Here is a 21,531-nt window from a genome sequence, read left to right on the forward strand (position 1 = left end):
CACTAACACGCAAGACTTGAAGGTAGCGAAGGTGCATGCAACCTTCACGACTATCACAACGGTTTAAGCCCCCGATTCCAGCTGATTTGCTTCTTCTCCGCTGCCGCAACAACCTTTACTCCCTCATTGTTGCTATAAGTTGCAGCTTATTTCTTTTTTTCTTTTTTGAAGTGATAACCGTTGGACATCACCTTGGAGGCGCGTACGCTATGACGTGTCTTTTTCATTCCAAGCAAGTGTGTTGGCACGATTACTGTGAACGCTGGAGTTTTTCTTTTCTTTTTGACAAATCTTGGCCAGTCCCAATAAGTGGGTATGCTTGGCTTGACAAACGTGCGCAGGGGACGCTGGGCAGTCATTGCGAGTTAGGCACTGACATGCGCTGGGCATTTTCTTGGTTTTGTTAACTGCCAGGCAGTCACCGCGAGGCCTGTGCTCATGTGCGTGCGCTCGGCAATTTCTTGGTATTTTTAACTGCGGACACAAAAAATTACGATTCACTAAACAGCTTCGCTGTTTAGAAAAAGAAGGCTGCGGTGACAGCCACGGCCAGCAAAAGCGACGTTTCACGGCAAGCATCAAATCCACAGCTCTTTAGAAACGCACAGCTACCTGGAAGAAATCCAGCTGTCGTTTCGGGTTCCAGAAAACGGGGTGCTTGGCCACAGCCGCCACCGACGGCCGCTCTTGCGGGTCAGTGTGCAGCATCTGCTCGATCAGGGATTGGCCCAGAGGTCCTGGAAAGAAAACTGAACATTACATCGAGAACACAGCCGACGCTCGATACTCTTCGAAGTCGCTTAATCGGAATTTTTGGTTATCTGGATGCATACCTCGGCAAAGTTGGCGCAGCTCACTCAAACTCACAATTTTTTTTTTCGAATCACCACTCACTCAAACTCAGACTCAATGCTGAGCAGCACATCTGCGCTCACTCAAACTCAAACTCACATTGAGCTCAAAACTCAGAACTCACTCGGACTCAAAACTTAAAATGTACTCAGAACTCAAAATGTACTCAAACTCAAAATGTAATCAAAACTCAAAATGTACTCAAACTCAAAATGTACTCAAACTCAATATGGACTCAAAACTCAAAATGTACTCAAAACTCAAAATGTACTCAAACTCAAAGTGTACTCAAACTCAAAATGGACTCAAAACTCAAAATGTACTCAAACTCAAAATGAACTCAAAACTCAAAATGGACTCAAAACTCAAAATGTACTCACACTCAAAATGAACTCAAAACTCAAAATGGCCTCAAAACTCAAAATGTACTCAAACTCAAAGTGAACTCAATACTCAAAATGGCCTCAAAACTCAAAATGTACTCAAACTCAAAGTGAACTCAATACTCAAAATGTACTCAAACCTCAAAATGTACTCAAAACTCAAAATGTACTCAAAACTCAAAATGTACTCAAACTCAAAATGGACTCAAAACTCAAAATGTACTCAAAACTCAAAATGAACTCAGAACTCAAAATGGGCTGAGAACTCAAAATGAATTCAGAACTCACATGGCCTCACAGAGATTGAGACAGTCAGAGAGTGAGAGTTTGGGAGTGTGAGATTGAGAGTGTGAGTGAGAGTGTGAGTGAGAGTGTGAGTGTGACTGAGTGAGTGTGAGTGAGTGAGAGTGGGAGTGTGAGTGAGAGTGTGAGTGAGTGAGTGTGAGTGAGAGTGAGTGAGAGAGAGTGAGAATGTGAGTGAGAGTGTGAGTGTGAGTGAGTGAGAGTGTGAGTGTGAGTGAGAGTGATAGTGAGAGTGTGAGTGAGAGTGTGAGTGAGTGAGAGTGTGAGTGAGTGTGAGTGAGAGTGAGTGTGAGTGAGAGTGAGTGAGAGTGAGTGAGAGTGTGAGAGTGCGAGTGAGAGTGTGTACCTTTTGCTGTATACCTTTTGCGATATCCTCATAATTATAACCAGAAAGCATTTTCATATTTGTCCCACGTGACCCCCTCGACGAGACCTTTAATTTGATACCCCACACACCCTAGCAGGGTCATATGGAATTCATACCAGTCAAACTAACCATGACTCATGACTGTAACCAGGACGCATTATTTAGGTGTCCGACACGATTCCCCTAACTGGAACCTTCAATTTGACGCCCCACAAGCTTCAGCGGCCTCACCTTGAATTTAACCCCATCTATAACTCATAATGACCATCTCATGATTCGAACTACGAAGCCTTTTTTTTATTTGTACCACGTGATTCCCCTCTTCAAGACCGTAAATTTGATACCCTACACTCCCTAGCGGGGTCACTTCGAATTTTACCCCAATATAAGACTCGCCATGACAATCTAATGGTTATAACCAGGAAGCATTTTTGTATTTCTCCCACGTGATTCGGCTCATCAAGACCATTGATTTGATACCCATCACATCCTAGCGGAATCAATTTGAACGTTAAACCAATCAATGACTAACCATGACTATCTCATGATATAGCCCTACCGCATTTTTGTCCCACGTGATTTTCCTTATCGGAACCTTCAATTTGATACCCCGGACACCCAGTGGCATGATTGTGAATTTTAACCTAATTTATGACCCATTTTGACTATGTCATGATAATAATCAGGAAGCACGTGATTACCCTCATCGAGACCTTTAATTTGATACGCCCTAGCGTCATGAACCTGAATTTTAACCGAATCTTTGATTTACCATGACTACGTCATGATATATCCATATCTCATGTTCGTCCCGAATGATTCCCCACATCGAGACCTTGAATTTGATTCCCCACATGCCCTCGCAGCGTCATTTTGAATTTTAACCCAATGTATGACTCATTATGACTGCCTGATGACTACAATCAGGAAGCATTTTTTTTATTTACCCCGCGTGATTCCGTTAATCCGGACCTTTCATTTGATACCTTACACGCCTTAGCCTCATCAGTTTCACTTTTCACCCAATCTAATGTGGTCATTATTCTGTCTTAAGGGGCGCTGCCCAGTCAATTCAGCTAATTCATTTGAAACAGTAGAAAGGACAGCCCCCGCCCCCATTTCCCCCCGGCTCTCACCTCTTCCTTAGTGACCCCTAGTATATCAAGCCGTTAACAGTAGCAGGCGAACAACCAGCAAGCCAGCGCCGCCGTGTGCTTTCCCACCGCCCTTTCCCACGCTCTTAGTGGATCCGTCAGGAGGAAAAGTTAAGACAACCCTTTTTTATGACCTAACCAGTCAATTATCACTCACGCACCCAGCCACGAAAATTAGGTATACAGCAAGTGCTTATGGCCATAAAAATTCAACAAGAAACTAAAAAAAATCAGACACCACCTCCCTCCCAACAGATCATGCAGATCGCGATTGGTGCCATACCCGCAGGTAACTTGAATTCCGAGCCCACAGTGACGCATGAAACGTAACAGCCAACCATAGCTGCCTGCTAGGCTACCCATATGTACTCAAACTCCAAATGGACTTAAAACTCCTATTTACTCAGAACTCAAAATGTACTCAAAACTCAATATGTAATCAAACTCAAAATGTGCTCAAACTCAAAATGTACTCAGAACTCAAAATGTACTCAAAACTCAATATGTAATCAAACTCAAAATGTGCTCAAACTCAAAATGTACTCAAACTCAAAGTGTACTCAGAACTCAAAATGGACTCAAACTCAAAATGTACTCAGAACTCAAAATGGACTCAAACTCAAAATGTACTCAGAACTCAAAATGGACGCAAACTCAAAATGTACTCAGAACTCAAAATGGACTCAAACTCAATCGGACTCAAACTCAGTCGTGATCACTCGGCTCAAACTCACTCAAGCTCAAACTCACCATGCCACGCTAGCCTCGCGCTCACTCAAACTCAAACTCACGGGTGAGTTTGAGTCCAAATGAGTCTGAGTGAGTGGACTCATGAGTGAGTTTGCCGACCTCTGTCTGGATGTGATGTTCCAGTTCCTGCAATTTTAAATGCAATTCAAAAAAAAAAAAAAAGACAGAGAAAGGCCCATTGTTCCCACAAAAAGTTTTCGTTCTGTATTTATTTCATTGAAACTTTCTTCTGATTTTCTTTCCTCCCTTCCTCCTTTTATTACAGCATACATAATGCTCCAACTGCTTATTACCACATGACCAGTACGAGCAATGCTTTAGAAAGATTGAAAACCAAAACTGCACAATCCACTGTTTTCAAGTGCATACAGGAGAACTCAACTCGTCAGACATCAGCGACACTTAAAGAACGGCCAAATTAATCTGACCACTTTAACAATACGAAACCTCACAGAAGTCACTTCTCTCAACGACATGCTCACCACGAATATCTGTCAGTTAAGACGGCAGTCTTTTATAGCTCTACAGGCACCTTCTGCAACTTTATAGTCACCCTGACAGCGGAGCTGTTTAATTAAGCTTGAGCTCTGCCCATGCCAAACGTTAACAGAAAGCTCTGCTCGGCGAAGTGGAGAGGAGGTAAATTCTAGGCCAAGAAGTGTGAGGGAAAGTGGCGTGGAGGCAAGGAGCCGACGAGCAGGTGTGGGGAACGTGCGCCTCAAGAAAAAAACGCTTCCCGTGGTTAAAATCAAACTTTGCTTCCTTCCGTTATGAAACTGGCTTCTTGCGCTATCATTTCATTCGGGGTGCTCAGAATTTTCTTTGGGTTTGTAGTTCAGGCATTGGCTTTGGACTTTGGCTCATGAGTTGAAGTGAAGTTTGGCTTCAGACTTTGGCAATTTGAATTTTGGACATTACGAGAATGGATTGTGGACTTCAACTTAACTCAGTTTGCATGAAGAAAGCTTCAGTTTGTAACCATCTTCCTCTTAAGAAAGGGGTAGACCTAAGAAAAACCTACTTAAAGCTAGCACTCAACCTGCAGCTCCGCTGTTTCTCAGTATTTGCATCTCAATTTCGAAGGCGGCCGAATTTTTTTGGAGAATAAGGCCAGTCCAACCTGCATTTCACTAATCCTTAACTTGTCCAGAACTGATAACCTTCAAGATTCTGGACACCACCTCGAATTGCACTGGGTGGTACGACAACAAACGGATGAAAAGTGGACCACCCAGCGAAACACAACAAGATGAGGCACCAACTAGCCTGCTCGTCATCCTTTTGAACTCTAGACACGCAAACCAAGACCGGCCAGAGCGTGGGCAACATGTACCGTGCGTGCCAACGTCGGTGAGGTTGTGTCGGCCGTGCTTGATATTGGCCTGGCGCTCCAGGGTGTCGCCAAACGGATGCCGGCCACCACTCAGCACGTAGTAGAAGACGCAGCCCAGCGAAAACACGTCCACCGCTTTCGTCTGGAACGCAAGATACAATGGCGCTTTTCAATGGTCTGTCTTCAACACAACCAATCAGTACCTAAAGGACGGAATCTTTCAAAGGATCAAAGGTTCAACTAATCAATACCTTTTGGCACTCTGAAGAAGTTAGCAGAGGACGCAGACGAGGACAATTGAGAAAAAAAGACAGGACAAAACGCTGACCTACAACTAAGTTTCTTTTTTTCCCCTTTTTTCCAAAAGAAGAGTGGACTCGTAGTATAGTAGACTCGTAATAATTCAATATCGAAGGGACCCCAGGATTTTGTTTGAATTATCAAAGTTTGAATTGACAGAAGTTCTCACAAATGTGACTCGGGGCAGCATACCAGCTTGTGTTGTAATGAAACAGTCACATATATTAATCAATACATTAATTAACACACAATACCTAAGTGATATTCATGCCTTGAAAAAAAAAATCACAAATGGATGACTGCTTTTTCTTTGCATGAGAGTTCAAAACAAAGTTTTTTTGACAGCAAGGGCAGCTAGTTTATTGCGAGAGTTTTCTGCACCGGTCAAGAACTTGCGGATCCCAGCAGTCTGCTGAAAAGATGCAAATGCGCAGCTAGAAGCGGCAAATTCAGCAGATATTTTGTGGCAAGGACAAGCAAAAAGTACGAAATAACAAAATTTAAGCAATGAAGCAGTTTCAATTAAGCGGCTTTAAAACACATATAAAACAGAGGGGGCCAACCAAAATTTTGTAAATTGTTTGAATTAGCCGAAAGTTTGAATTATTCGAGTATGAATTATCGCAAATCAACTGTATGCCATGACGCAGCCAATGGGAAGGCTAACAGAATCAGACGCAAGGAACCATTTTGAATGCCCATTTCAAACATAAAGGTTTAATGAGCTATAAAACTAGCTTCAAGCGATGCATCAAAAGAACACTTCCTATCCTGACCAGTGTTCACAGTATTAAAATATGAAGATTACAGTTTTATGACTAACACAGTTCCGCCCATTGTTCTTCCAAAAGTGGCGCTAATTATCTCTAATTATCTTCGGAATTAAATTTTCTGATTTAGAAAATAATGGAATATTTGAAATGAGCAGACAAAAATGCAGCAAGACTAAGAATATTCATAGAGTTTACTCAAAATAAAAAGAAACTGTTTTATGTGCTTTGTCCTACCTTTATTTTTTTATAGTCCTCATCTACGTGCGCCGCAAACCCCTTTTAAAGGCGCCCCAGCAACTAGCACACCAAGCCGTCCTTGTGGACTTTTGACACTACTGGCACCATAACTGGTGGCGCAGCAACACATCTCGTTTTAGACAAGAGAAGGCCCGATTAAAAGTTTAGCATAACAATCTGAAACGGCTTGCCATGCTTATGTTGCCGCAAACAAATGCACCACCAAAAGCTGGAAAATGCGAGGACATCAACCCTGAACGACGTGGTCTGGTCGCTGGTACGCAAACATAGTGTTGGATAGGGTGAACTGAATGGCCCGCTTGCCTCTAGTAACGCCTGAGTGCAAGTGTGTAAAAAGGTGCAAATGTTAACAGGGTGACCCGCCATGGCGGCTTAGTGGCTAGGGCACTGTGCTGTGAGTCCAAAGACATTGCCAAGTTCGATTCCAACCGCATGAGCTGCTTTCCAAATGGAGGCCAAAGGCAAAAACGCCTGAGTGTTGAGGTTTCAGTCACATTAAAGATCCCCAGGTGGTCAACACTAATTTGGTGCCCTCCACTACGGCGCGCCTCATCATCTGTGTAGCGTCAGCCCCCAAAATTTAACTCTAGAAGAAAAAGTAGAGCACGTGGATGTGCGGACAAACTTACTAAAACCTGCCGGGAGGAAACAGAAAAAAAGCAACAAGAGTATCAGGTTTTACAATAAGCATCTGTTGGCTGCTACATAAGCCTTATTGCATGACTGGTACTTTGGTGAAGAATTTGTGAGCAGTTGTCGGGTCGGTGGGAGCACGTCATACATGATTCTAAAACTGTTAGAGCAAGCAGATAGAAAGCCATATAGGGAAGTAACAGCATTAAGCATATCACATGTACAGCTTGCAACAGATCTGATTTGATGCATTGTCTTAATATAAATGGCATGTACAGCTTTGGTGCGTGCAATTATCCAGTGAGAAACGGGAAACGATATCCTCCACTACGGCGGGCCTCACAGCCTGGGTGTGGCTTCGGAAAGTGAAATTCCTATGCACTTTTGTGTGCCTGCATCGTGTGTTTCTCCAGTCATTTGTGTTAACAAACTGAGTCAGCGCAGTATTTTAAAGAAAAATCTGTAATTATTTTTTTTAATATGAACACTTTTATAATAACACATCGAGACAATTCTTTGAATAAAAATCAGCCGCAGGGCGAGAGGTTGTTTACAACTGCTTTCCTTGTCATCATCCACTTGTTTGCACTCTAAATTTTGAAAACATCAGTCGACTTGCTCAACAGTTGCAGTCAGCTGAAAGTCCGTACAACTGGAATCAAGCAAGAACAGCATGTCCCTTTTTTCAACTTTTTTATTTTTCAGCCACCTCACCCAAAACTGCTCGACAGACTCAAAAGTGCAAAGTCAGCCACAGGGTCACACTTACGGGGTCAACGAACTCAAAAGTGCGAAGTTGGTCTCAGAGTCACACTCACGGAATTGAGACTCAAAAGCACAAAGCCGTTCTCGGAGTCAAACTAACGAGATCGATGGACTCCACAGTGCAAAGTTGGTCTCAGAGTCATACTATCAAGATCGATGGACTCAAGAGTGCAAAATCGGTCTCTGAGTCATCGGTCTCCGAGTCAAACTATCGAGATAGATGGACTCCAGAGTGCAAAGTTGGTCTCAGAGCCATACTATTAAGATCGATGAACTCAAAAATGAAAAGGTGGTCTCAGTCACACTAACAAGATCAATGGACTCAAAAGTGAAAAGTTTACCTCACTCACACTAATGTGATCAATGGACTCAAGAGTGCAAAGTCGGTCTCAGAGTTGCACTATCAAGATCGATGTACCCAAGAGCACAAAGTCAGCCACAACGGAGTAAGCACTCACAGCGCGTCCCTGTCCCGAGAGCATCTCAGGGGCGATCCATCCGTCTGTGCCCGTGACGCCGGACTTTCGCGAGAAGGAGAGCCGGCCATGGCTGAGCTTCTTGCAGAGGCCAAAGTCCGAGATCATGGCCTTGGCCTGCCCCACCGTGTTGCGGCGCGAGATGAGCACGTTGTGCGGCTTGATGTCCCGGTGCACTGCGAGCAAGCATACACAGCACCGCAATGAGGCTGTGGTCCACGTCTAGGTGACCAAAACCCATCCAGCCTGGAAGAAGCATTACAATAAAAACGACAGACACCGACCAGATAGAATTTCTAAGAATTTAAAAACAAACAAAAGGCATTTTAGCTTCGCCTTGCTCCCAATAAGATTGTGAACAGGGCTTCTGTAGTGAAACAAAAATGTTTCTTCTTTGGTTTTGTTTTGCAGAAGAATCGACATGCGGGCCAGTTGGTATTGGTTATCCATGTTGAATGGCAGCATACGAGACACAGGCACGAGCAAAAAAGGGTTCAGCCGTAGCACAAATGTTTGTGTTGCAGTTTCAACAAAATTATTTTTGAGTAGAGCGTCGTCCTGTCATCTTCTTTCCTTTGTGCATGTGTCTCCTATGCTGCCGTTCAAGTGTCGGAAATTCTTCTTAAGTCGGTGTCTCATTTTTATTGTAAATAGGGAACAGGTGGAAGCAGAGGCCAGTAGGTTGCGAGCTTTGCAGTCACAAGACTACAACTTGCAGCACATGTTTGCTGTTGAGCCCCCCCACCCTGCCCGCAACATAGGTAAATCCACGCACAAGCATACAACACCCTCTTGTGTCTTACTACCAAATTTTAAGAGCTTTTCCCCAACTGCATGCATTCAACTGACGGAACTTGTGTGTAACGTAAAGGACATGATAGTCTCGTTGGTTAAGCAATACAATGACGCTTTGCTACGCAGCCCTCTACAAAGCAATCAAACCCTTTTTTTACAATTAAACTCGAAGCAATTATAGGCACCATTTTTCTGGAGAAGCTTTCAGGCAGCAAAATGACGATGTCACGCCATCTTGCACTGCGCGAATGACAAAAGCTGTTGGGCCAACAACACCGCTTTTGTACGACGAGTCAATGCAACAGGTGCCGGGCATTATCACCACAGCTGGCGGTGCGACAACAAAGTCGCCACAAGTGATTAAATTTGAACAGCCAGTGTGAGCACATGCCATACCGTACTGGCATGGTAGACACTGACACATCGACATGTGAGCAGCACAAAAGAAGCAACACGCATCCCATGGTCTAGCGAGCATCTTTTCGGTCAGATCGGTGCATCGACCCCCACCCAGGCAGGAGAGGAGAGGCGGAGGGGCGCACCGATGTCGAGCGAGTGCAGGTGGTGTAGCCCCGAGGTGGCCTGGTGGAGCAGCGTGGTGGGCTCCAGATGTCCCCGGTCAAAGTCGGGCTTCTCCACGTAGTCCTGCAGGGTGGCCTCGCACAGCTCCAGGGCAATGTAGTAGAACTGGCGGTCCTCCTCCTGCACGGGGCAGCGTCAAACGGCCAGGCTAAAAATTAACCCTTTCAGGGTCATGGACGTACATGTACGTCATCGCTTGCATGTGTAAAAAGCGCGCCTTTTTCGCCACCTTCTCTTGCTTGGCATGTGCTGCCACACTTCGGAAATAAGTCAAATTATTTCCTGCGCCAATGGCTCTTCTTTTTATTTATTTATTTTTTATTATTATTTACTTCAGCGGCAAAAAAAAAAAAAAAAACAATATTCTGAAAGGTTATTTAGTTATTTTGTCAGCAAAAAGCGGAGCTCCAAAAGACATATTTGTCAGGCATTATTTAAAAGATTCGTGCATGACAAACAAACAAACAAAAATGCTACCCTTTTTTTGTTCATTTTCACTACACGAGACAAAAGAAGCCATGTGGTTAGCCAAGCCAAGCAGGAGAGGAACGCTGCTAGCTGCTATGGCGGTGCCCACGACAGCATGCAACTGTAGCGACAGATTTCCTTCTAGGGTACATTAGTATGAGACTCAACGTTCCCCTCTTTTCCCTTTTCCTCAGCTCGCGCTCAACCTGTCGTCGCAAGCGAGTGCATGACGGCCACGCAGTACGCACCATGCAGAAGTAGCGGACCACGTTGGGGTGCTCGTCAGACTCTCGGAGCAGGTCCACCTCGCGGCTGGCCAGGCTGATGCAGTCCGGCAGGATGCGCTTCACGGCCACGGGGCGCTTCTCAAACGTGCCCCTGCGCTCGCCCGACAAGTGTCGGCGTCACTTGGCTTGCAGGACGTTAGAAAAAGGGTGCAGCCCGCTACACAGACCTAACGGCAATGCACGAACCAATGGGCATTCAATTGGCCACTTTCTGCAAGATCTTTTTTGGGCTTTGCATGTCACTCACATCACACTGTCACTGTTCACAAACAAACCAAGCATTTTTGCCACATCCCCTCTGGTTTATAAGACAAAAGTTGAAGGATTTTCAAGGTCTTCAGAAGCATGCTGCGTAGACTTTCAAGGACCACATCGTATATTAAGATTCCAAAAAAGAAGCCAAATGTTTAGCGTACGATGGAAGTCTGAATTGTTGAAAAATGGAGACGTTCATGGAACCAAATTTCAACAAGGGGACTTGTCTTCACACACATCCCCTCAACGAAATGGGGGCTCTAGCAACATTCCCTTCTTCAGCAATTTCCCATCACTGTTTGTTAGAGCAACGCCGCCTGTATAAACATTGATGCGCGAGCGAAAAATGGCCAAACAGCCACTCTCCTGTTGCTCTCTCCTACCCTTCCCCACTCCGTAGCTTTCCAGCATGCTTTCATGTCCGCCGGCCAGCGCCGCTTCTCGGAAGCTATGCAAAATAGTTGACAGTTTGTTTAGTGTTCCCCAGGCGGCGCTCCTACGCCTTCTTTTTCACCATGCCTGTCTGTCTTGGTCTGTCGCTGATAAAACCGGCTTTGCCTCGGAGCAAAATCACTTGAGCTGCCGCAGGCTGATGCTGGCTTTGCGCGCTTATCTACATGGATCACGGGCTCCGAAATTGTCTGAGGGAGGCATCCCCCTCTTTTCCCTCCGCATTTCCGTCTTGTTTTGTCTCCGCTGTTCGCACTCCGCACCGGTACGCACTTTTAAAATTGAGGACTGTACTGTAAAAGCACCCGGACAGCGTGGTAGACCCCTCAGCTGCTTATCCTTTTGTTTTCTATAATCTTCTGAAATTTTCAAGCATGTGATATTTTGGATATAATGGTAGGAGTGAGCGCCTGAACAAAAAAATGTGCACGCAATTTTTTCCCCTATATCCTCCAGAGAGAACAACATCAGTAAAATAATTGCTGCACCATCCGAAAATATCGTTTTTCCGTACGCTATTTGTCTACCTGACAATTAATATGTTCTCACACTATTTCAGTTCCGCCTCCGTCAGTTATCTTTGGAAAAGTGCAGCAAGTATGAAGCGAGCGACACGTTGAACGAGATCCCCAGTGCGCCCCAGAACTATCGCCCCGTCGCGGCTAAGATGTGAGTGAAACGGCTCTTGATACCCAACAGGCAAGTTGACAGGCACGTCGTAGAAGTGGGTGTAGCGTTCGCGAGCAGTGACGCAGGGCGAGATGTCCGCCGGCGCGCGCCACATAGCGGATGAGTGCCGGAACTAAGCGTCCCTACCCTTCCCATTGAAAAGCGCGCGACGCGTTAGGCAATGTTTATACAGGCGGCGTTGGTTAGAGTTATACGAATAAGCACTTTCGGTGTGCTACAACTTGAAAACCTTTATTTGATAAAGAAAATCAAGCAAGCAACACTCACTCACCCAGTCCTTAGGTAAACTTACGTTGCTTTTGTATTTATAAGACGAAGATTCAAGAAAAGCCAGAATTTTTGTGGGTCTCCCAGGACTTTCACGGCCTTGAGAAAACAAGCTTTTTCAAGTTATGGGCTTTCAAGGACCCGCACCAACCCGGCCTCTATATACACCTAAAAACGTAAAATTGTTAGCGTACAAGGCTCCCATTAGAACTCAGTCGCATCAAGTTTGAAATTTCACGAGGTACTCGGAAACGTACAGAACTCATTTCAGCGGAGATGAACGTACTGACCACCCCTTATGACGGCAGGCATAGAAAACGGTGGCAGACCAGAACAGGCAATGTGCTACTTTAATTAGTACCTTGAAAGCAACCATTCCTGTTGCAGGCTGTCGTTCGAGCGTTTGAGAATAACATGGGCAAGCCCAGTCCACAACCAGTACAACCAACAGAACGGAACGCGCACAAAAAAACCCGGGAATGAAACCGCCCCGCCTTGCCCAGGTTTCATTGGCACAAATTTTCATTCATACGAACCACCTGGTGAAAACTTTGCATTATGTCCCAAGAGGTGACACACTAGGTGTATCAATCTTCAAAGAGCCTTTAAATACATTATATATATATATATATATTTTTTTTTTTTCCCCCGCATGGTGTCGGAACGAACCGAATCTGGACTCACTTGAACACAAAGGTCCCGTTGCAGCCATGACCGATGACGTCTCGGGTGTCAAAGCTGATCTTGCCGACGTGACAGACACCGTCTTCCGTCACTTCTGCACAAATGTTTGGTAAATGGAAGGAGAGGGACAAACAGGGGAGGAGTTAGCAATGGTAGGCTAAGTGAACAATCTCCGGTAAAAATGTGCACTCCACGAAAAGCCGTACCTAGAACCTGGCTTCCACCACTGATTCTCAAGTTCCCACTCCGCGAAGAACGCTGGTACTCCCTTGCCTGCGGACAAGAGAAGGTACGGAACATTTACAACAAGCTACCACACATTTACGACAAGGTACGGAGCATTAACGAGAAGATACGTGGCAATGATGACATTAGGATCAAGCTACAGGACATTTATGAGAAGTATGAAACATATTAACAACATACGAGGCAATCATGACCTCATCAACAACCTGCAGGGCATTTATGATAAGAGTTATGGAACATTACTGACAAGATATGGGGCAATCAGGACACCATTATCAACCTACGTGGCATTTATGATAAGAGTTGTGAAACACCAACGAAATGTTTTTGGGGCAATCATGATGTTATGATCAAGCTAGAGAACATTGATAAACTTAGAACGAAATTGAAACGATTTAATGGCACCTTTCGGGTCATTTAAAAACACCACTGGTGCACCTTTAAATGAATGCATGTTTTCTGAAACTGAGGCAGCCTTCTTTTAAGTATCAGTTTGGTTGCTCCTCCCTCTCTTTCCTTTCAACAGCAACGTGTTAGTGAAACGCCATTGTATAGGCATGCACAAATTACGTGAAATGCAATCTAAGCTATAGGTTAGCAAATTATAAAGGACACATGCTACAAGGTAACTGTTAAAAACATTAGAAGAGGAAGAGGTGGCTATTAGCAGCTGCCCTCAACTATCACCATCATTGTAAAGTCCCATCCGCCATTAAAGATTCGCTCACGTCCCGCGGTCCCCGCCTCGGTTCTTCAACAAAATGGTGCCGTGACCAGGATTCGAACCTGGGTCAACAGTAACTACAGTAGTTCAGACAAGTTCTCAGCAAACATGCTGTGGCAGGCCATGTACTAATGGAGTACAGCCAAACCTCATCACAAGAGGCACTGTTACAAGAGACACTTGGTTATAAGAGACATTTGATAGAAAAGGTCTGGTTGGTTCTTCTATGTTCGCCATGTCAGTAACATTCACACAAGACACCTTGGTTACAAGAGACCCATTTCTTGAGTTCCTGGAGTGTCTCTTGGAACGTGGTTTTAATGTATTTATTAACATTATAATCATACTACAACCAGTCACACACACTTTTGTGTGGTTCCCAAAAAGTCACACAATTGGGGTTCCAGTTATCTGGGGTGGAATAATGTCCATTTCGCTTCCATTTCAGTCGTGACGTAGTTGCGCTTGCGAGGCCTCTGACCAATAGATGTGCTGTGGTACATTTGGTCATCTGCTTTCGGCCAATCACGGCTCGCTCGAAATGAACACATGGATGGAACTGAGAATCCCACCCATGGACACATGCGATTCTTAACTTCCAAAAAGCGGCCTGCGAGGAAACCACCTCACCTGTGGATAAAGGTACGCGACGACCCCCGCCATGCCTCCCAGGAGGAGGACAAGGGCAATCTGCACCCAGGCCATCTGACCCGAAATGGTGAATGAATCGTCCTGGGGCCAGAAGGGCGCCGGCGTCTCCGTCGCGGCGTCACGGTGGCCGGGCCATCGCCGTTGTCGCCGGCGCTCCGCCTCGCTGGCCGCGTCGCGACCTCTCCCTCGCCTCCTCCCCTGCTCCTCCTCTTCTGCGTACGGGAAGAAAGGTGGCGTCTTCCGCCAACTCTTGCCGTCGTCTCCGATCTCCCGGTCGGCGTCGCTGCCGCCCGGGTCGTGCCGTTCTCGCTCTTTGACTGGCAGGACCTGTGACGAAAAAGTGAGGCGGGGTATGCCGCCGTTTGCTACTTTATGTTTTATGCACCAAGGCAAATGGTGCATGCCAACAGCTGCGGATAACTTGAACTTCGAAACAAGCACTAGTAAATTTTCCAAACACACACACAAAAAAAGAAAAATGAAAGACCGCAGAAAAACCAGAATGAAAATTGTTGAATAAAAAATTGGCTGCACTACAACACACACATGCCTTACTGAGAAGTCATTTTTCCAAGCACTATTTAAGCCACTTGGTACAGGACCGGAAAAGCCCTACGGATTTTCATTAGATACCTTCGTAAGATCCCTGATATCCCCAAGAGGCGCTAAGCTCCAAGCCCCTTTAAGGGGGGACGTGGCAAGTAAAACTATTTTTGTTAATTATGAACCAAATTTAGCCAAATTAGGAGATTTTATGTAGTTAACTAACCTAATAACAAAACTTAAATCAGTTTTAAAATATCTTCTATACTTTTTGAGTTACCTGACTAATTACCTTCACAGAGCTGTCGCAAGATTAATTAACTAATTAGGCAAGAACTCAACAAGATTTTTATGTCAGCATTACCAGGAAGGTCCATTCTGTGCAAGGAAGCTATTTGATTATTGATTTATTTCCTTTAGGTATCCAAAAAGAAAGACAGAAGATTCACTTTCTTTTTGACATGACACTATTTCTGATTTTGAAAGGAAGGTGAAACTTTACTTGTTTTTTCTTTATGCTTAAAGGATATAATGCAATAATCTAATAGCTTCTTTGCACAGAATAGGCATTTCTAATCACACTGACATAAAAATCTCGTTGACTTCTTGCCTAATTAGTTAATTATGCTGATTGCAAGCTTCAGGTAATTAGTCTTCCAACTTAAAAAGTATAGAAGGTATCTTTAATCTGATTTCAGTATTTTTGTTAGAATGGTTAGCTACATAAATGCTCCTAATTTGGTTCAATTTGGTCCATAAATAAAAAAGTCGTTTTACTTGCCACGTCCCCCCTTAAAGGGACCCTGCAACACTCTCTGAGTTGTGCAAATAAATCTGCACAACAGTAGATTACACTGCCAGGAATACCTGAGCAAAATATTACATGTGCACGTGAAGCGGTGTGCGCGCAAAACGCTGCAAAAGACGCGAAAAAACCAACCACGCTCTCTTCAATTTTCCTCATTATGCACCCCTGGCATGACTTAACCGACGTCATTGAGGCCATGGCTGTCCTATTGGCTGTCACTGGCCAACTTCGCAGAAAATCTCGCATTTTCTGTGACGATTTGCCTTCATTGGCACTGTGTACCAACCTATTCTATGCCTGAACCTGAACGCACAGTTTTGGTGTTTTTTTGTGTGTGTTTTGAGTGCGTGCATGCGGAGTTTAAGTAACAAACTCAACACTTCTCTTTCAACCAGACCACTCGACAACAATCAAAAGATCAGACCACTTGAAAGACTGTGAAAGATGATTGATTGCGTGTGGAAGGTGGGGACCAAAAAAAAACTGGTTTTGTCTTCGAAGCCCAAACTTCGAACGGTTGTAACTTCTGCTACAGACCGACAGAATGACAATGTTGGTCTTATTGCAACCCTCGATTTGTGCATAGTTCACTGGTTCAGATGCATCACTCCAGCAGTTCTTTTACAAAAGCTGTCAAACCATCATATATAAAAATCCGAATAAATAGGAATGTGCTAGTCTTACACAAAAACAAATTTCATATCTACAATCAGAATGAAAAACTACATTTGTCCCCTAATTTTCATCATCATAACTGTAAAAATACATTTTTTGATCAAAGACCCATGTGCTCCCTTAATTAAGAGAATGGTAGTTCAAACACAAAGCTTTCTCCCATGTAACCCGAGTCAAAGTCAAGGTCCAAATTCCAAGTTCTTCTACCATGTGGGATTGGTGCAACTGGACGGACGTCGGCTTCCTAACGCAAGGAACCCAGGTTCGATTCCGGCCAGATGAAGCACTTTTTTCTTTTGAGGTGCTTGATCTGCCTTAGTGGAAACCCATTGCGTAAAGGTGGCCTTCCTGCAATGCGTTTTGGGCATAGCGATTTGGATTTTGGACTTTGAAGACATTAGCTACCGACCGGAGAAGGCATCGCGCTTCAACCACCTTTCACTTCACCCACAATTGTCATCGTCAAAGAAAGTTGGCTTCCCCACAGTGCGTTTTGGGGCAATGTCACCACCAGTGGGTCCCAGAAAGCTTCGCCTATAAATCAAGAGAGCCCGACGTCTCCAGCGCCCACTCACCCGTTCCTCTGGCTGCATTTCTTCCACGGGAGGAGTGTCGCGTTGGTCTCGGATGTGGTGGCGGTTCCGGGTGTCCTCCGACTGCGGTGGCTTCCGGTAGCCAAGCTGGAGTCTCGAGAACAGCACGGCCACCATGGTGTTCGGGTACTCGTAATAGCCTGGCAACAGGTGACATGACCAACCATGGCGTTATATTATTTATATTATATAAAGCGTTACATCCTTAGTCTTTATACATAAACTGCAAAAAGAACCCTGTTGTTCAGACTCAAGCCTAATGGTTAGAACCACTGGTCTGCGCATGAATAGCCTGGCTTGGTCAAGCCCCAGCAGTGTGAAATTTGTTAGACCCATGTTTAAATATTTTACCGTAAAATGTTACCATGGCTCGAATATACGTATCCTTTTTGTAAATAAGAGCCATTTGGTATCTTTTATAAGGGCTTAGACATGTTTAATTAACGTTCTGCATCGCACCAGAGGTCGGCAAACTCACTCATGAGTCCACTCACTCAGACTCATTTGGACTCAAACTCACGCATGAGTTTGAGTTTGAGTGAGCGCGAGGCTAGTGTGGCATGGTGAGTTTGAGCTTGAGTGAGTTTGAGCCGAGTGATCACGACTGAGTTTGAGTCCGATTGAGTTTGAGTTCATTTTGAGTTCTGAGTACATTTTGAGTTTGAGTCCATTTTGAGTTCTGAGTACATTTTGAGTTTGAGTCCATTTTGAGTTCTGAGTACAATTTGAGTTTGAGTCCATTTTGAGTTCTGAGTACATTTTGAGTTTGAGTCCATTTTGAGTTATGAGTACACTTTGAGTTTGAGTCCATTTTGAGTTCTGAGTACATTTTGAGTTTGAGTCCATTTTGAGTTTGAGTTCATTTTGAGTTCTGAGTACAATTTGAGTTTGAGCTCATTTTGAGTTTGAGTCCATTTTGAGTTCTGAGTACATTTTGAGTTTGAGTCCATTTTGAGTTTGAGCACATTTTGAGTTTGATTACATATTGAGTTTTGAGTACATTTTGAGTTCTGAGTAAATAGGAGTTTTAAGTCCATTTGGAGTTTGAGTACATATGAGTAGCCTAGCAGGCAGCTATGGTTGGCTGTTACGTTTCATGCGTCACTGTGGGCTCGGAATTCAAGTTACCTGCGGGTATGGCACCAATCGCGATCTGCATGATCAGTTGGGAGGGAGGTGGTGTCTGATTTTTTTTTAGTTTCTTGTTGATTTTTTATGGCCATAAGCACTTGCTGTATACCTAATTTTCGCGGCTGGGCGCGTGAGTGATAATTGACTGGTGAGGTCATAAAAAAGGGTTGTCTTAACTTTTCCTCCTGACGGATCCACTAAGAGCGTGGGAAAGGGTGGTGGGAAAGCACACGGCGGCGCTGGCGTGCTGGTTGTTCGCCTGCTACTGCTAACGGCTTGATTTACTAGGGGTCACAAAGGAAGAGGTGAGAGCCGGGGGGAAATGGGGGCGGGGGCTGTCCTTTCTACTGTTTCAAATGAATTAGCTGAATTGACTGGGCAGCGCCCCTTAAGACAGAATAATGACCACATTAGATTGGGTGAAAAGTGAAACTGATGAGGCTAAGGCGTGTAAGGTATCAAATGAAAGGTCCGGATTAACGGAAGCACGCGGGGTAAATAAAAAAAATGCTTCCTGATTGTAGTCATCAGGCAGTCATAATGAGTCATACATTGGGTTAAAATTCAAAATGACGCTGCGAGGGCATGTGGGGAATCAAATTCAAGGTCTCGATGTGGGGAATCATTCGGGACGAACATGAGATATGGATATATCATGACGTAGTCATGGTAAATCAAAGATTCGGTTAAAATTCAGGTTCATGATGCTAGCGCGTATCAAATTAAAGGTCTCGATGAGGGTAATCACGTGCTTCCTGATTATTATCATGACATAGTCAAAATGGGTCATAAATTAGGTTAAAATTCACAATGATGCCACTGGGTGTCCGGGGTATCAAATTGAAGGTTCCGATAAGGAAAATCACGTGGGACAAAAATGTGGTAGGGCTATATCATGAGATAGTCATGGTTAGTCATTGATTGGTTTAACGTTCAAATTGATTCCGCTAGGATGTGATGGGTATCAAATCAATGGTCTTGATGAGCCGAATCACGTGGGAGAAATACAAAAATGCTTCCTGGTTATAACCATTAGATTGTCATGGCGAGTCTTATATTGGGGTAAAATTCGAAGTGACCCCGCTAGGGAGTGTAGGGTATCAAATTTACGGTCTTGAAGAGGGGAATCACGTGGTACAAATAAAAAAAAGGCTTCGTAGTTCGAATCATGAGATGGTCATTATGAGTCATAGATGGGGTTAAATTCAAGGTGAGGCCGCTGAAGCATGTGGGGCGTCAAATTGAAGGTTCCAGGTAGGGGAATCATGTCGGACACCTAAATAATGCGTCCTGGTTACAGTCATGAGTCATGGTTAGTTTGACTGGTATGAATTCCATATGACCCTGCTAGGGTGTGTGGGGTATCAAATTAAAGGTCTCGTCGAGGGGGTCACGTGGGACAAATATGAAAATGCTTTCTGGTTATAATTATGAGGATATCGCAAAAGGTATACAGCAAAAGGTACACACTCACACTCTCACTCACACTCTCACTCACACACACACTCTCACTCTCACTCACATCACACTCACTCCCACTCCCGCTCTCGCTCTCACTCTCACTCTCACTCACTCATACTCACACTCACTCATACTCACACTCTCACTCTCACTCACACTCTCACTCACTCTCACTCACTCACACTCACACTCACTCCCAGTCCCACTCCCACTCCCACTCTCACTCCCACTCTCACTTACACTCACTCGCACTCACACTCTCACTCTCACTAAGTCACACTCACACTCACACTCTCACTCTCACTCTCACACTCTCAATCTCACGCTCTCAAACTCTCACTCTCACTCTCTGACTGTGTCAATCTCTGTGAGGCCATGTGAGTTCTGAATTCATTTTGAGTTCTCAGCCCATTTTGAGTTCTGAGTTCATTTTGAGTTTTGAGTACATTTTGAGTTTTGAGTCCATTTTGAGTTTGAGTACATTTTGAGTTTTGAGTCCATTTTGAGTTTTGAGTAGGGGTGTGCGAATATTCGATTTTCGAATTCGATTCGAATATTTCTTGCCTGAATAATTCGATTCGACTTTCGAATACCCAGCATTCGGACTTTCGAATAATTCGACGTGACGAATATTCCGAACGCTGCCAAAGTTGCGGCTAGATTAGCGTGGCCCTTACTGACCCTAACGTCGAAAGGTTTTGGTCAAACAATTGCCAGCGACCCGTTTTCGGCCAGGAAAGTTGTCTTTGAGGTTTGGACATATCCCTCCTTTTCGCCCGCAGAGACGTCATTGCCGACATGTAATTGGATAGTTCCTCGATTTTTTTGCGTCACTGGCGTACACGGAAAGAAAGAGCGACACAGCAGTCTTTAGCGTGCAGAAAACGTTCCTCACATACGGGTTTTTGTAATAGTTAGGTGCGTTGCCGTTTTCACGTCATTGGAAACAAATATGATGTGTCCCACTCGGGACAAAACAAATTACTACGACGACGCCATTTTGTGATGGCGATGACACTGACGCTCCCTCCCTGATATTCGGACGTAAAATATCATTTTTCTTTTGTTAATTAATTTTATCACACGACTGTGCAGCCGCAAAATAGCGTATAATTATGGTATTGTTAAATTTTTGTGATTCTGGCCTTGCTATAACACACTATCATCACCCGTCCTAGACCCTTTCTCGACGCCTATCCATAGCCAATCTGACGGTCGTCGCCGTCGTCGCCATGGTCGTCGCACGCCCGTGATTCTCCTCCTGTGTAACGTCCGCGTGCCGTGCCATTCAGCATGAATAGCAACGGTGAAAAAAGAAGTGTAATTTGGAAGTTTTTCGAGAAGGCAAGTCCGTCCTCTGCTATCTGCAAGAAATGCGGCTCCGCGCTCAAGACGCCGGCAAGCACGACAAGCCCGCTCTTGAATCCCTTGATGGGCAAACACCACGTTCACTACTTGGAGATTTGGAGAATTTGTAATATTTTTAACATGACAGTTTGTGATTACTTCAATTCGATTTAGTGTATTTGCTATTTAGAGCTCAAGGACATGAGCATGTCTTTATTAGTGTCCAACCTACTTGTTCTTCCAAAAAAAGCTTTGGTATTCGATATTCGACATTTTTGTCCACTATTCGACACTATTCGATTCGAATTCGATTCGAGATCAAATTTCACTATTCGCACACCCCTAGTTTTGAGTACATTTTGAGTTTGAGTACATTTTGAGGTTTGAGTACATTTTGAGTATTGAGTTCACTTTGAGTTTGAGTACATTTTGAGTTTTGAGTCCATTTTGAGTTTTGAGTTCATTTTGAGTTTGAGTACATGTTGAGTTTTGAGTCCATTTTGAGTTTGAGTTCACTTTGAGTTTGA

General features: G+C 44.4%; 1 protein-coding gene across 1 annotated transcript in view; it reads right to left on the reverse strand.

The window, feature by feature from the left end:
- Window positions 1-21,531, reverse strand: part of LOC144138625 (serine/threonine-protein kinase/endoribonuclease IRE1-like) — a 59,021-nt gene that overhangs the window by 15,229 nt on the left and 22,261 nt on the right. The window contains 9 exon segments of the mRNA XM_077671009.1: window positions 613-737; window positions 5,143-5,284; window positions 8,330-8,523; window positions 9,685-9,844; window positions 10,441-10,570; window positions 12,826-12,919; window positions 13,032-13,098; window positions 14,426-14,773; window positions 17,048-17,205. Coding sequence (XP_077527135.1) covers window positions 613-737; window positions 5,143-5,284; window positions 8,330-8,523; window positions 9,685-9,844; window positions 10,441-10,570; window positions 12,826-12,919; window positions 13,032-13,098; window positions 14,426-14,773; window positions 17,048-17,205 — 1,418 coding nt within the window.

The sequence above is a fragment of the Haemaphysalis longicornis genome, unplaced genomic scaffold (genome assembly GCF_048455015.1).
Source record: "Haemaphysalis longicornis isolate Haplotype H1 unplaced genomic scaffold, Haemaphysalis longicornis Haplotype H1 scaffold_5, whole genome shotgun sequence".
Lineage (NCBI taxonomy): Eukaryota > Metazoa > Arthropoda > Arachnida > Ixodida > Ixodidae > Haemaphysalis > Haemaphysalis longicornis.